We start from the raw sequence: 16352 nt of genomic DNA on the forward strand, positions 1-16352 counted from the left end.
ATTTAATTATATTTCCAGTTAAAAAACACTATGTTTTTCAAAATTTCTTCTTAAATGTTACCTTATTTACAGGTCAATAATACTGTGCTTTTAAAATTAAGATTTCTGTATTAATTAATTTTTGTACTAAGTTGCAAGTAAAATCTATGATTATTTACAATTTTACAGTGAGAGTCTATTAATAAACTAAGTTACAATGATTTAAAATTAATATTTACAAATTATTGCTTATGTCTAATTTTTATACTATTGTATCCTAAAATTAAAATTTGCATAGTAAACCTTCCTCTACTGAAATTTTGTTTTTACAAAATGTAATATTTGACTTAATTTGTATTAAAAAGTGATTTTGCTTATTGAAAAGAAAAAATTATATTTCTTTAGAAAGTTTGCAGTGTATAGCTGTTCAAGAGCAATCTGTGCACATGCGTCGTCATTGCTATGCAGAAGCTGCTGTTTAATAATTTGAAAACAATATTTTTGATTTTACATTATGGATAAGTTGAAAACTCAAAATAAAGTTTTTAAATCTTCGCTAACTAAGCATAAAGATAAAGTAGTCACGTCAATTGACAGTGCAAATTTGATTACTGTCAAACTATTTGTACCAAAAACTAATACATTATCTAACAAGCTCACAAAAAAAAATTTAACTCAATTTTTGATGTTTGTAAGTCCGAAGAAGTTGACGATTTTATAGGGGAGAAAGAAAGTATTGATAAATTATTATTGATAATTAACTTTAAATCAGATAATTCTTATAGTTTTTCGAATAACACTCTACCTGGAGTTCAAAGTGTGCCAAAATTTAGTTTAAATGCATTCTCTGACATAAAGTTACCCTCTCGGTGCCAATGTGTAATGGTAAAATCGACAACTGGATTATGTATAAAGATATGCTTGTAGCCAGTGAAATAAAGAACAGTTCCATTTCAAATTCTATAAAATTAGAATTTCTTAAAGTGAGTTTTACTCATGAAACCCTAAGAGTAATACAATCAATTTCTATTTTGGATGCAAACTTTGAAATTGCATGGAAACTTTTAAAAGATAGATATTCAAATAAAAGAGAACTTTTAAATGCCATTATCAAAAAAATTTTGAATCACCCAAACATTTATGAAACACCTAGTAACATCTTATACTTAGTTGATGTTACAAATGAGTGCACTCAAATTTTGAGTTCATTAAATTATAAAGTAGAACATTCATTTGAAATTATGATAGTGTTTTTAATCGTTGAAAAATTAGATATTTCAACTTGTTATTATTAGGAAAAAGAATTTAAAGATTCTGACAAGTTTGTTACTTTGGAGCAGCAACTTAATTTTTGCAGAACCATGCAAGATCACTTCAAATTAGTAAAAATAAAGAAGTTATAAAAAAAATGCTAATTTATAATTCCAACATAAGGTTACAAGCATGATAGCTACATCAAATATGAGATGCCTAAACTCTAAGTGTATCAAATGCAGCAAAGAAGAATTCCACCAATTGTACAGTTGTCCAGAATTCAAAATTCTTTCCATGAATGATGGATATGATTCTGTAAAAAGAAGCCATCTTTGTTTTCAAGAAAACATACATTACTTGATATTAAGAATGGCAAACGAAATAGTCATGATGAGGCCCGATTGGAGTCTAATTTCTCGAGTCCAGAAGTCACTGAAACTAAAGTTAAAGTGCCAGGAAACCTCAACCCGAATGCAACTAGTTTTATGCGATCAACACATTTTCACCAGTTCAGCAAGTTTATTTAAGAAACAACAGTCACATAAAAACGACAGGTTTTTTTTTTTTTATTAAAAATTATTTTGGAGAGTTGAAACGAGCCAGAGCATTATAGATATAGGACCAATGTCTTCATTCATCACAACTGAGTTTGCTGATTTATTGAAAATTGGGAAGAAAAAAATTTTATATTGTGTTTTCTGGTTTGAACAATGCAAAAATAAATGTGAATTCAAAGATTTGCTAAATTATTTCAAATAACGCCAGTTTTGAAAAGCAATTAGAGCTTTTATGTGTGCGTGAAATTTCAGATGCAATACCAGTTAATTATATTCTAATGCCAGTTGAGTTCTTTCCACAAAATATCAAACTTACTGATCCCTATTTTTATGAGTCTGGGAAAGTCAATATCTTATTAGGGGCCGGAATGTTTTACAAACTCTTAAAATTTGGTCGGGTTGAAGTAACAAACTATTAATTAAATTTCCAAAACTATGTTTTTGGATTTATAGCCACTGGAAGTATCTCAAGTTCAGTTGACCAATCCAAGCAGAAAACTCATTGCGGATTAGTTTATGACTGCAGTGAAATAGGAAAACATATTAAAGAGAATCGGAATCAAAGATGACCGTAATTACTATGAGACAGGCCAATCTTTTGCACAGTTTGAAAATACTGTATGCTACAAACATAACTGCTATGAAATTGAATTACCTTGGAAACGAGATTAAAGGGACTTTAGCGATAATTATGCAGTAGCCTAAAGGAGTGGGCATTGGTGTGCAGACTCAACTGGGATCCAAATATATATACTTACAATATTGTGAAACATTAAATGACTATGTGAATAAGAACATAATAGAAAAAGTGTCTAATCCTAGAAAATCCAAAGATTAACCCTTGCATTACATACCACATCAACCAGTGTTTAAAGAAAATTTTACTACAAGAAGGAGGGTGATATTTGATGCAAACTCAAGTCATAATTTTCACCAGATGATCCTAAATGATTGCCTTTGGCAAAAGCCAAATCTAAATTCAAGCATTTTTAATGTACTTGTAAATTTTTTACTCAACAAAATCGATTTCATGTCATGTATAGAGAAAACCTTCTTACAGATATCTTTAACTGAGAAAGACGAAGATGCTATGCATTTCTTACGGTCGGAAAATGGCAATGCTCAAGTTTACAGATTTAATAGAGTCCTTTTCAGGGTAACATCTAGCCCGTTTCACCTTTCTGCTATTTTAAAAATACCGCGATTTATACCCGACCACGACTGAACTTTTAGAGCGATGCTTTTATGTGCTTGACTTTGTTTCTGGCGATGATGATTTCCGGAAGCATTTAGAATTTCTAGGCAGGCGATATCTATTAAGAGCCGATCTAGCATGGTACCTAGAAAGTGGACTACTAACAACAACCCCTTGATGCAATTAGGAGACGTGAAGGATTTGATACTCAATTGCACAAGCCCTCTTCTGATTCAGGAGTCCTGATTACAAAGGTTTTGGGAATATTATGGAAAACAATAAGTGATTGTCTTATTGTAGGAATTCAAAGCCTAATAGAGAGTTAATCAAAAAAGGAGATTACTAAAATATTTTTACTGTGAGCAGCTGGAAAGGTATTAAACCCTCTCTGCATGGTTATTACTCCATTTACCATTCATGTAAAATGCATTCTTTAGTCCTTGTGTTAAAGAAAATACTTCTGATGAAGAATTACCTTCTGATGTTCAAAAGATGTGTTCCCAGTGCTATTCTGAAGTTCCCCGTCTTTCTGAATTTAAAATTATTAGAAATGTTCTCAATTCATCTACAAAACATTCAACTGATATCATTGAACTTCACTATTTTAGTGATGCTAACCACTATTTTAGTGATGCTGAAAGGTGTATGGAGTTGCCATATATTTAAGAAAGACAGAATCATCGAAGTAAACCTTCTAGTTTCAAAGGGTTGATTCCTGTAAAGAAATCACTTCACCAAGATTAAAATTGCTTGGTGTATTGGTTGTTGCCGGACTGACCATGAAAGTGAAGACAATAGTAGACCATAAAAGACCTTCAACTGTGAATTTAGACTGACTCTAAAATTGTCCTCTACTGTATCAGGGGCTCAAGTAGGCGATGGAAATCTTTCGTTGCCAATCGAGTAAGTGGAATCCATGACCTTAGTAATGTTGAAAACTGGGCTCATTGCTCCGGAACACAAAACCCTACCAATCTTCTAGGCAGAGGTGTCAGTGTTAACATTCTATTGAATAATGGCATTGACCACCATTTTTGAAAGAAAAGGTTATTGACATTCCACATGTAGATAATGAAACTTTAATTTCCTTAGGTGAAATTTGTGGTGAACTGACGAAAACAAATGAATGCTCATTTACTTTTAGTACTTTTAACTAAAATGCAATAGTCAATGATATACGTACATAAAGTAATAATTATTTAACTATTATTCATGTTGTGTGTTATATACTTAGGTTTATTAATAATGCTAAGGGTAAAGAAAAGATTACAGGTCACCTTTCCTTTAAAGTGTTAAGAAAAGCTGAGATGTATTTTATTCAACAAGATGAGTTTGTTGGAGAAATAAAATATCTCATGAAAGGTGACTGTTCCCAGAAGTAGCAAGGCAAATCTTTGAATTGATTTTTAGATGGTTGTAATGTTTTTCGAGTTGGAGATAGATTAAAAAATTCTGAATTAAATACATATAAAAAGCATCCAATAGTTCTTCCAGATAAACATGCCCTTACACTTATTTTTCTAAGATATCACTTAAAATGTTTGCATGTTGGATCTAATTCATTATTGTATCACCTTAGATGTATAAAATTAAGTACATATATAAAAGCATCCAATAGTTCTGCCAGATAAGCATCCCCTTACACTTATTATTGTAAGATATCATGTAAAATATTTGCATGCAGGATCTAATTCATTATTATATCACCTTAGACGTAAATTTCAGATCATAAATGTTTAAAATGTTTGTAGAAAGATTTTTTCTATGTATAACATGCTTTACGAACAAGCCTGTATTCGAAAGTCAAACGCAAAGAGAGAGTCACCCCCTCTTTTCCTCTATATAATGTTGAAGCAGACTTTTGTGGTCCCTTTTACATTAAATTTAGAAACCAGAGAAAGGGAATACTAAATAAAATATTTGCAAGTATATTTGTATGTTTAAACACAAAAGCGATTTATTTGAATTTTGTGATTATTGCTTGTTTAAAATGTTTTTTTTAGTCTCAAAGGCGAATGTTTAAAATTATACAGGACAATGCACATGAAATTAACGAACTTTATAGGGACATGTGTGGAACTTAAAAAAATTCATAGTATGGTAAAACATCGATATAAAATTTTTCCTCATTTTCTTTCTAGTAAAAATATTGAATAGAATTTTATACCCCCTATATCACTGAATTTTTGTGGTCTTTGGGAGGGTAAGATCTTTTAAATATCACCTAAAATGCATTATCCGTAACACTAATTTGAATTTAGAAGAATTTCTCACGGTTGTCCTAAAACTTGATAATGTTTTGAATTCTCATCCCTTTATCTGCTGATTTTTAAAACTTTGAACCCTTGTCATTTTTTAATAGGGAGACTTTTGTCTTCAATTGGTGAACCTCAACTCGTTGAGTTACCAGAGAACAGACTTTCTAAATGGCAAAAAGCAACGAAGTATAGTTCAACAAATTTGAAAACTATGAAAGAGGAACTATTTAAATATTTTACAACAACGTTCTAAGTAGATGTGTACAAAGAATAATGTTAAAGTTGGTTCACTTGTATTAATCAAATATGAGCATATGCAAAGTACTAAATGGCTAACACGAAAAATTGCTAAAATAATTTGTGGTAAGGATAGAAAAGTAGGTGTATTAAATATCCTGTTACTAAATGGTAAAATTTTGTAACAAAATGTTAGAGATATATGTGTGTTTTCTACCGATTGTAATTAGATATTGTAATGCATATGTAGAAATCATTTAATTTTTAGTATTCAGATTATTTAAAATGTGTTTTAGATATGTGTATGTCGCATAAATATTATTGTCTTTAATTTTAAGTGTTTGTATTTGTGTTGAAACTACGTTGGGTTTCAAGACTAGGAGTGTGTTTCAGAGCAAACAGTGTGCATTCGTTGCTATGGTAACAGCTACTGTTTAATAATTTGAAAACAATATTTTTTTAGAACTTTTATTTTCATTAAGTTCATTATGCATTGATACTTTAGTGAGTTTACTCTTGAATTCTAGGACCTGAGAGATCTTACAAAATACTAATAAAGTTGTTAATAAGAAGAGTTTCATCACTTGAACGATGTTGGAGGAGAAATTCAGTATCAAAAATGTAATCTAGAACTTTACAAAAATTAAAAATCTCAAAAAGTCTGGGAATTTTATTTCTAAAATTGAGTTCAAACCTTGTAACCCTAATTTATAGTTTAACATAATAAGTTCTAAAGAGAAATATTTTCTGATTCTATGTAGCATAAAATTTTTTTTCTTCTGAAATTTATTAGTAAAGGTATTAGATAGAGGTATAGTATCTTTATATGCAATGTGACCGATGCCTGTAATTTGTTTAGTTTTTACTTTGCCATCTATCCATTACTCATTATTACTGCACAGTTAATTGATGAAAATTACACTTTTAATCATTCGTTCATTTTTGATAAAAGTTTCAACTTGTTAATTAGAGACTCAAAGTTCATTTAGGTTAAAAACTGGTCATAATTCAAGATGAATGCTTCTGTGTTAATTAATATGTCCTTCTAAGTATTACCCAACATAATTTACATTGTGTTCATTTGACTGTTCTCTAAGATGCTTTTGTGTCTTTTCCTATTTTTTCCCCATTTTCATCAGGTTTCATTGAATCAATTCAGTTTGATTTAAATCAAGTGATTTGTTTAAATAAATCATTAGTTTAAATTGATTTTTTTAAAGAGATTATTGATTAGTCAGTTCGTATTTTTAAAGTATATTAATTTTTACAGTATTAAAATTTATTGTTGTGTTCAATTGCTGTGTTCATAAATTTTAGTTAGCAAATTTACATTAAAACTTAATGTGTAATTAATAGTAAATCACAGAACTTATGAAATTTCATTTTAAAAATCTTAAAATTCTTTTGGATCAGAAACAAGGAGAAAATATGTTGTTGTTTTTTATACATATTTATGCATCTGCAAAAAGTAGTTATTAAACATGAATTGTTTTGCAAAAACATGATGAGGACAATCTTATTGAATCCTGATTTTAAAACAAAATCTTCACAATAGCATTTTATTTTACAATTGCAGTTTTTGTATCTTAAAGTATGTTGAAAGAAAAATATCATAATTATACTATAAAAAAATTAGTTTAAAAGATTGCCTATATATTTAGCTCAATTTCTTTAATTAATGGGGTAGTTTTTTTTTCCACAAAAAATGTGATAACCTGCAATTAATCTTTCTAAATTTCGTCACTTCAAAAATTTAAAAGGAAAAAAAAAACAAATACGAAATAAATTTTGTGATTTGTATTTTTTAGCCTGTTGTTTAGTAAACAATAATAAGACATTTCTTTTTCGATTAACTTAAATCATGCATTTGCATGCATTATATGGAACTATCAACAAAAACAATTTAATTCAGTAGTACAGTTCGAAATGCATTGTAATTATTTATGTCTAATAATATTTCAATTAGAATTATATTTACTAAGTGTACTTAATTTAAGACTTGCAATTTGATTAGAGAGCTTTCTCAAATACACAGATATGTGACCAATAACATCAGTGCTAGCTGATCATTAATGAACAAGATGATGTGTTAAAGTCAAGCTTAGTCTCTCCACATAAGTTCGAATGTTAATTAGTGGAAGTTAATTAGATACAATGCCGTATTGTACATCGAATTTATTAAAATATAATTATTTCTCTTCTACGTCTTTTACTTAACTCAGATTTATTATTTGTTTGTGTATTTTATTGTCTATGATATACTTTTGTTTTGAGTACCTGGCAACTTCGATGCATAATTAGTTCATGACTTCATGCCTGTCTTTGTGCTAAGTTAGGAATATATACTAAAAGAATTAAAATCTTGGTTTAAAAATAAAAAAAATAGAATGTGTCGCTTAGGAGAATTGATATTTGACAAGCCTGGCTTACTTGAAAAACAGTGAAACCTCCAGAAAAGACCACCTCTGTGTAGTGACCTCTATTTATGACCACTTTTGGGAGGCCCGGAATGTTTTCTATTCACTTTGTGTTTAAGAAAACCTTTAGATGAACCAAAACGTCTCCCAGCTACCGCCGAACCTCTGCACCAAATGCAGACAAAGAGCAAATGAGGTAGCACAAAAAATATTAACAAAACAAATAAGTAGATTTGAGGCTCTTATTTAGAAAACTCTTTTTGATGAGGTTGCAGTCAGAGTGCACTAAACACTATGCTATAAATGATTTATTATTGGAATTGAAAGTTAAATTAGATAAAAAGTTATTTTAGAAAAAAATTTAAGCATCTCAAACAAACCTATCCTCGTCTTTCAAAGCTAACTATTTTTTTATTTTAACTTAACAAACAAATGCAAACTTAAACAAAAAAAAAAAAACATTTTTTTATTTATTTGAAATATTTCTATCTTTCATGAATGGTAAATTTATTTTTACATATAATTATATCAGTAGGGATCATTGTTGTTGACACTAAATGTTATTCATCAATCCAGTTTTCATGACCCTTGAAACCAGCTGCATTTCTTAGTTAAAAAAAATGACACTGACTGAAATTAAAATCGTTAGCAAAAAAATCATGTATCTTCAATAGCATTTTGAAGTCAATTGAGGTAACCCTTAAGAATGACCAACTTCTCTTAACAACCATTTTATTGTGGAACAGAGAGTGGTCATTCCCGAGTGGTTTCATTGTAAAATAGAAAAAACAATTGATGATTTAAAAAAAATGCCACGGTTCAGCAATCAATCTTTTGAAAGTACCCCATTACGAACTTTTAAAAAAAAAAAAAATCACAGACCCTGATTTTTATTTTGACTTTAAAGTTCTTACAAAAATATTGTATTTTATTTCTTTTAGTGATATCATCTAAAACAATACAATCAATGGTAATTAATTTGTTTTAAGTTAGGAGGAGGTTAAATGATCTGCTCATATCATTAAATAGTTTTATTTGCTTTTGTAGCCTTAGAACTAATTTTGAATTAATTTTTAGGAAATGCAGCAGCTGGAGTGACTGTTTTGACTTCTCGTTCTGGTGATACACCAAGGGAAAGTTCAATATTCACTACAGCATCTAGTCAAGCAAATCGTGGCAGAGCATCACCTGTAAGTTAAAGTGAAAGCATTTTTATCTTAATTTTTTTAAAAACTTCAACTGTTTTGAATTCTTTAGAATGGGGTTAAAATTTGCAAATGCAGTGAACTCCCACTACAATGATATCCAATATAACAACTTCCTCTACTACTATAATATTTCGTGGTCCTGATGAATTTGTGTATCAATTAATGTTTTTTCTTCTCAATTTTATAATATTCTCTAAACAATTAAATCCATATAAAAAAAATTATCCTTATGAATTTAAATTTTCAACGTTAGTTTCTCTCTTTAAAATATTTTGATATTCAAATTCAGAAAAACATTCTTATTTTATCTTTTGCCATTTTTTTCCTCTTTTTCTGGCAAAAAAAGACTTACTGTTGATTTCAACTTATTCCTTTCACTTAATCGAACTTATTCCTTTTCACTAATATAAGAATGACTTTTTCTCAGATTTCAATATAACTCCATCCTTCATATCGGTGGAGATCATCCATAGAACTTCCCATTGGGAATGCCTTTCTTATCTACTTAGAAATCACTGTTTTATTGTCACTGATTTCATTTTATTCATGTTAAAACCTGATCATGAGTCTAGAATTAACACACACATAACATTAACAACATACTTTTAGCGTGTAATATTGGACGATTCTTTGAAAGTTCTTTCAATTTTAAAGTCTTCAGCGTGTTTGATATTTTTTTTTTTTAAACAAAACACTTTGTTTTCCATTTTTTTTTTATGAATGTATTTTTCCCTAAAATTGCAGGATACTGTTATAATATAATGCTTATAACATTAAAATGTAATTAAAATAAAATGCATTCCTAAAATATGTTAACCCTTAATGCAGAAATATATACCTCTACAAAGATACATTTATTTAATCCCCAAGATATTGTTGTTACAAGGTTTTAGTAATAAATAATTAGACCTAATTTTGATTTTGCAACTACTAAAGTTCAGTTTTGTAGCCCTGTAATTTTCACTCAATCCAAAAGACAAGAAAACTCCTGCATCAAATATTGGGAGAAATTTGCCTTCATGGAGGACTTTGTGATGGAACTAACGCATGTTTGCACTACATGTAGAGGAGAACCATGTAAACCTTCCATGGTTACCCTGATAGCAAGGGGACTCTAACCCATGATCCGTCTACCACTGAGAATATTTTATATCAGCACTGTAGTTGGTGCGAGCCAGTATCAACCAACCATCGTTGTAATACAAACCACGGTCACTCTCTATCCCCTGAGCCACCACGCCCTTATCATATATGATTTTATTTTAATTTTATAACCGTTGTTGAACAGCCGACTCAATTTTAGTGGTTTACGACTACTAATATTCAACTCCATAGGCTTGTAATTTTGTAACCAATCCAGAAGACAAGGGAACTCCTGGATTGAGTATTGGGGCAATTTTGCCTTCGTGGAGGACTTTTTGATGGATCTAACCTACATTTGCATTACATGGAGAGGAAGACCACGAGAACCTCTTACGGTTAGCCTGATGGCAAGGGGACTCTAACCCTTGATCCGTCTACCACTGAGGATATTTCACGCCAGCACTGTGGTCGGTGCAAGCCATATGCGGAATTCGTCTCTACTGGGATTCGAACCCGGTTCGCCTCAATGGAGGGCGAACGCTCTATCCCCTGAGCCATCGCGGCCCTAATCATATATGATTATAACTTTCATTGCTTTGCATATTAAGTGTGTTAGTATTAAGTAACATTAATTAAAACAAAATTTTTAGCCTGATGTTCCTTCAAGCACTCAAGTACCTCCTTCTCAGGGCAACTTACCTCCGAGGCCAGGTTTTGCAACGGGCAACAGCTCAATGAGATTTATGCTGTCTGTAAGTAAAGATTTTCAGTTTAAGCATATCGTTACAGAACCTGATATATTAAAAAAGTAATCAGTGTTGAAAATACTAAAAATTATTTATGGGAATTATTTATCATTCAATTATTTATCATTCTTTTGAAGTGAGTTTTATGTAAAAGAATAAGCAATCTATCGTGTAGCTGTAAATGCCGTCGACTATGCAAACGGAGATTCATATATACTAAATACAAAATAATGTCTAAAATCACAAAAAAATAAGTTGATATTTGAAAAAAATTAATCAAAATTTAACCATTTAATGTTAAAAAGCTTAAACAAGTAATATTTTTTTTAAAGAAAATATTTGTAATAGCACTCACAATTAAATCAGTAAACACAAATAACTCAGTGTGCAATTATTATGAAAAATTCGTAAAACAGTAAAAGCTGTAATAAGAAATAAGCCCGCATAATTTTTCTCTTAAAGGTATATTTCTTTATTTAAAAAGTCATAAATCATATTGAAAAATTAATTCTTATTGAGGTTTATGTAGATTTTAAAATTATGAATGAAATTAAAATAAGTGTTATAATTTTTTTTTTTTTTTAAATTAAGTATCGAAAACTTCTATTTTTCTTGTACTGTATTGAATTCTATTTGTTTAAATTTAAACTATTCTTTTCATAGTTATTGCCAAATGATAGTATTATAATTATTAATTTTGATTTCTTCCATTTTCTTCTCTTTTTCCTTTCTTATCATTTAAAAATAAAGAATAATTTTTTTCTAACATATATTGCTTTCTGTTTTACAGAATATAGGGCTAGCCAATAAGACAATTGCTGAAGTTTTCACTGGGATCAGAGATTGTGACTTAGGTGAGCTTGCTCTTGTATTTTAATTTTTGTAAAAATATTTTTCATTTTAATTTGTACTGTTGTAAGAAAGAAAAAGAGCCATAATGAATGTCATAATGAAATATTCATCAGAAGGTTATTTTGTTATGTTTCATTTATAAATATACCTACTTTAAGGATATTACCTAATATGAAAACAAAAAATATTTTTCCTGAATGTTAAAACTTGGGTAAGCGAATAAATATTATTAATATTTTGATAAATGATTAATTTAAGTCACTTGTGCAATCCCTATTAAATCACTTAAAAAATATATATCAGCTGTTTATTTTACTAAATTTCATTTTTCCTTTCCACAAACAATTAAGATTTTCTCTTTTTAAACTTATAACTTTAAATAATAATATTGGTGGGGATCATTATTTTAAGCCAAGGAGTAACATGAGAAGATAAATAGATATTAAGTTCATTTAAAAAAAAATTTTTAAAAATTTATTGATCAACAATAACAGATTAACAATTTATCAGTTGATGTCATTCTTTGTATACATAATTTTTGTTCAATATGACGTTTAATTTATTGGCTGTATGTCAAACAAATTAAATAATCACTTAATTTTCCTTTCCAAAAGTGAATTATTCAGTGTGTGTAAAATATTAATAATTTCAAAGCTACTTAATCCTTAATTGGAATATTTTGAATGCATATTTTTCTTCATTTAAGAATTTGTGTAATTTATAATTACTTTGCAAAAATTGCAAGCTCTGATTTTGCTACCTTTCTGCATAAAGTTAAGCAGTTAAGGATTATGTAACCAACACACCAAGGATTATATCAATAAGTAGTGTTTTAATATCTTATTTACATTTACTTTTAAGGAAACTTTTATATATATTAAATAAGGTATGTCATGTCGTCACTACCAAAAAAAGTTTTAAAAAAAAAATTTCCTTCCATTGCTTTAAATATTAACATACTAATTACTTGTTAAATCTAAAATGGCCATTAAAATCTGTGATCCCTTTTCGGAACCAGTCTCTGTTTAACCAGATGTTGTAGAATTCTTTGCTCTTATTCTGATTCCTCTGGCTGACTTATATAAATCCTGGTCAGCTGCCTTGAGCAGTTGTTAGCATACTTCAAAGGACAATTGAAAGAAAAAGTACACATTGGAATAGCATTCATACACTGTCTTATGGATAGTATCAACTTCATTTAGTAATGATCAGAGGCAGTAAGTCGAAATTTTGAAGGCTGAGTGAACAGTGCAAATATTTACGATGTCAAAATAACAGGCATCGGTTGACATCAAACTAACTCATAAAATTAACTATTATTGTGGACCTGATATGCATTGTTCAACTAAAAGAAATCAGTAATCAAGAAATAGTAACAAAATGTAATATTTTTAATTGCAAATTTTACTAAATAGTGATGCCTCCAAAAATTATATAAAATAAACTGTTGGGAATTTACATTAAAGTTTTTTTTAAAAAAACACAAACAAGCAAAAAAAATGCTTATGAAAGCAAAATAGCAGCTGGCAACTCTGCCATTTAAAGGCATGTTGTTGAGTTTCCATGAGAGGTACATAAAAATAATCCCTGATCAACCTAAGTGTGATTTGTCGATTAACGTCGGTGGTTCGGCACCTTTGATGAGATTTGCAGATCATTAATTACTATCTGAAATACAAAGCGAAAAATAACTTCGCCCTACAAAAACACCCTTGTATTCTTTCATTCCCTGTCAACAAATTAGCCCTGTAATTTTTTTTAAAATTCTTTTCACATATGTATTGTTAAAATTAAGTGGCAATAAAAAGTTCTTATATCTAGTTTGTTTTTCCCTCTCTTTTTTCGAAATTTTTAAGGGATAATTTCTTTATATAAAAGTGATGTATCGATTGATATCAGATACCTAAGACTTGCCTCATTTGCACAATTTTACTGTTAAAAGTTTGCATGATTTTGTAATAATTGCAACCTATCGCAGAGAATTGGACACTGTTTCACTGTAGATCGGAAGCAGCTACACTGTTTCACGTTTGCAACCCATTAAAGCTGTAAGTAAGAACTCATTTTAAGTTTCTTTCCCTTTCTTCCTTTTTTTAAATTTTTGGTTTTTATTTACTTTGAAAAATCAGTAAGTTTAAAGTTGAAGTAATTATTTTTGTTTATAGAAACTGTTTTAGAACTTAAAAACTTTGTTTAAACCTGCTGAAAAAAAAAAAATTTTTTTTTCCTCGTCTCATATCTGGTAGTATGATTAGGATTGAGGAAATTTTAGGTTCTTATTTACTTTGGAAAATCAGTAAGTTTTAAGAGAACTAATTATTTTTGCTCATAAAACTGTTATAGAACTTAAAAACTTTGTTTAAATCTGCTGAAAAATAAATTTAATTCCACGTCTCATTCTCTGTTCTGAAAATTCAAAAAAATTTATTTTTAGTTCCTTTTCTTTTTAAAATTTTGAAACGAAATGAAGTTTTTAAATTATCTGAAAATATGATTAGGTTGACTAGTATGATTAGGATTGATGAAATTTTAGCTTTTTCATTTACTTTGAAAAATCAGTAAGTTGAAAATCAAATCAGATAAGAGAACTAAATATTTTTGTTCATAAAAACTGTTTTAGAAATTAAAAACTTGGTTTAAACCAGCTGAAAAATAAATTTTTTCCACATCTCATTCTCTGATTATCTTCAAAAGTTTCAAAAAAATAAATCCTTACTTTTTTTAAAAAAAAATGTCAGAAAAGAATAAATTTTTTAAATTAGTGGAAAGTATGATGACTAAGAAAATATGAGAAGGGGATAAATATTAAAAGCCCAATAGACTCCTTAAGAGTTGCATAAATCATGTTTTTAATGATTTTGATTTCTTTTTTTTTTTCCTTTTTTTTCACTGTATTAAGTTCTTTTATCTTTTTTTTTTTCCAAATATATTATGGATGCAAATTGCAAGTTTTGAAATTAACAGTTTGCAATTTCCGAACAAAATTATTGCTTAGTTATCTGGTCTTGTACATACACTACTCATGCATTTCTTTTGTTGTAATTACACCAATTTCAAAGAAGTCCTACTTCTAAAGTTAAAGCATTTTATTTAATTTTATGAAACCAATCTGCAGCTCAATCTTCATTCAAATTTATCTGATTCAAATTATCAGACGGACTTTTATTGTAAAAATTAGACTTAATCTAACATGTTTACAGCAAAACTAAAAAATTAGCACATATAAAGTAGATAAAAATTATGAAATGTTATTAAAAATTTATTTTAATTAAAAAAAATTTATAGTAGGGGTGCACAACCTTTATGAGTGAAGGGCCATTTGCACAGCAGGTTGGCTAAAGAAGGGCCGCACATGTATTGAGACATGTTAATGACAAATGTAGTAATGTTTATTTAAACATTAGCATTCTATTTTTTTCATCAATAAACTTAGTAATATATTTGTAAAAAATTAAAGGTGTTCTATTTTTAGAGTTCATTCAAAAATATAAAAAATTTATACTTTCTTTTTACAAAAAAAAATTTCTATTTTTATCATATGAACAATAGATTTATCAAAATGAATAAACATTGAAGAAAAGAAATGTTTTTTNATATATGCTGCAAGACTTCAATTAGTTACATATTTATTTACTTTTTTTTTTTTTTTTTTTAAAAAAGAGCTCATACTTTCAGGAGCATATTTATTGACAACAAGTACAGCAGTGCTTCAGCTATTTTTCAACATAGCCACCACCAGAATTGAGACCCTTGTCGTATCGTGGGATCAACTTTTGTATCACTCTGTCGTAGAACTCTGCCGCCTGTAAATGGAACCAGAGTGTGACAGACGTCTTCAGCTCTTTGTCGTTGCCAAAACGCTCACCAGAGGACAGGAATTTTTTGAGGTGCAAAAAAACATGAAAATCGTTCGGAGCAAGATCAGGGCTGTAGGTGGATGATCAAACAGCTCCCAGCCAAATTTCGTCAAAACAGCTGCTGTGCGTCGAGCCGTATGTAAAAGAGCATTGTCATAGAGGAGCACAACACCTGCAGTAAGCATTCCACGCCTCTTGTTTTGAATGGCACGTCGCAATTTCAGCAGTGTTTCACAGTAACGGTCAGTGCTTACTGTTTCGCAACGTGGTTCCATTCACAGACGGCAGAGTTTTACGACAGAGGGATACAAAAGTTGAACCCATGATACAAGTGTCTCAATTCTATGTTGCTATGTTGAAAAATAGCTGAAACATTGCTGTACTTGTTGCCAAAAAATATGTTCCTGAAAGTATGAGTTCTTTTTTTTAAAGAAATAGGGAAACTTACTTTCTGGATACGCCTCGTAAATTCTAATAAATAAAAAAAACTGCTATGCCCACAGAATGAAAGTAGGAAAAAATTTATCATAATTAAGTCATATAAACTCAAATTAAATATTTTAATTGTAGAAAATTTATAGGTTTTAAACAAAAGCCTAAAATAAAAGCAAAACTGTGATAGTATAGGAAAATAAAATTCAATGCTTATTTTGTAATGTACTTTATTATTTCATTTTATTAATTATTAGATTTTTTAATATCGTAAAAA

General features: G+C 29.2%; 1 protein-coding gene across 2 annotated transcripts in view; it reads left to right on the top strand.

The window, feature by feature from the left end:
* LOC107443611 (large proline-rich protein BAG6) overlaps positions 1–16352 on the top strand; it is a 59525-nt gene that overhangs the window by 26554 nt on the left and 16619 nt on the right. For both annotated transcript variants that reach the window (XM_043046875.2, XM_043046878.2), the window contains exons 17-19: positions 8975–9087; positions 10839–10940; positions 11725–11788. In XM_043046875.2, coding sequence (XP_042902809.1) covers positions 8975–9087; positions 10839–10940; positions 11725–11788 — 279 coding nt within the window. The remainder of the gene's footprint in view (positions 1–8974; positions 9088–10838; positions 10941–11724; positions 11789–16352) is intronic.

The sequence above is a fragment of the Parasteatoda tepidariorum genome, chromosome 8, assembly GCF_043381705.1.
Source record: "Parasteatoda tepidariorum isolate YZ-2023 chromosome 8, CAS_Ptep_4.0, whole genome shotgun sequence".
In the NCBI taxonomy this organism is placed as follows: Eukaryota; Metazoa; Arthropoda; class Arachnida; order Araneae; family Theridiidae; genus Parasteatoda; species Parasteatoda tepidariorum.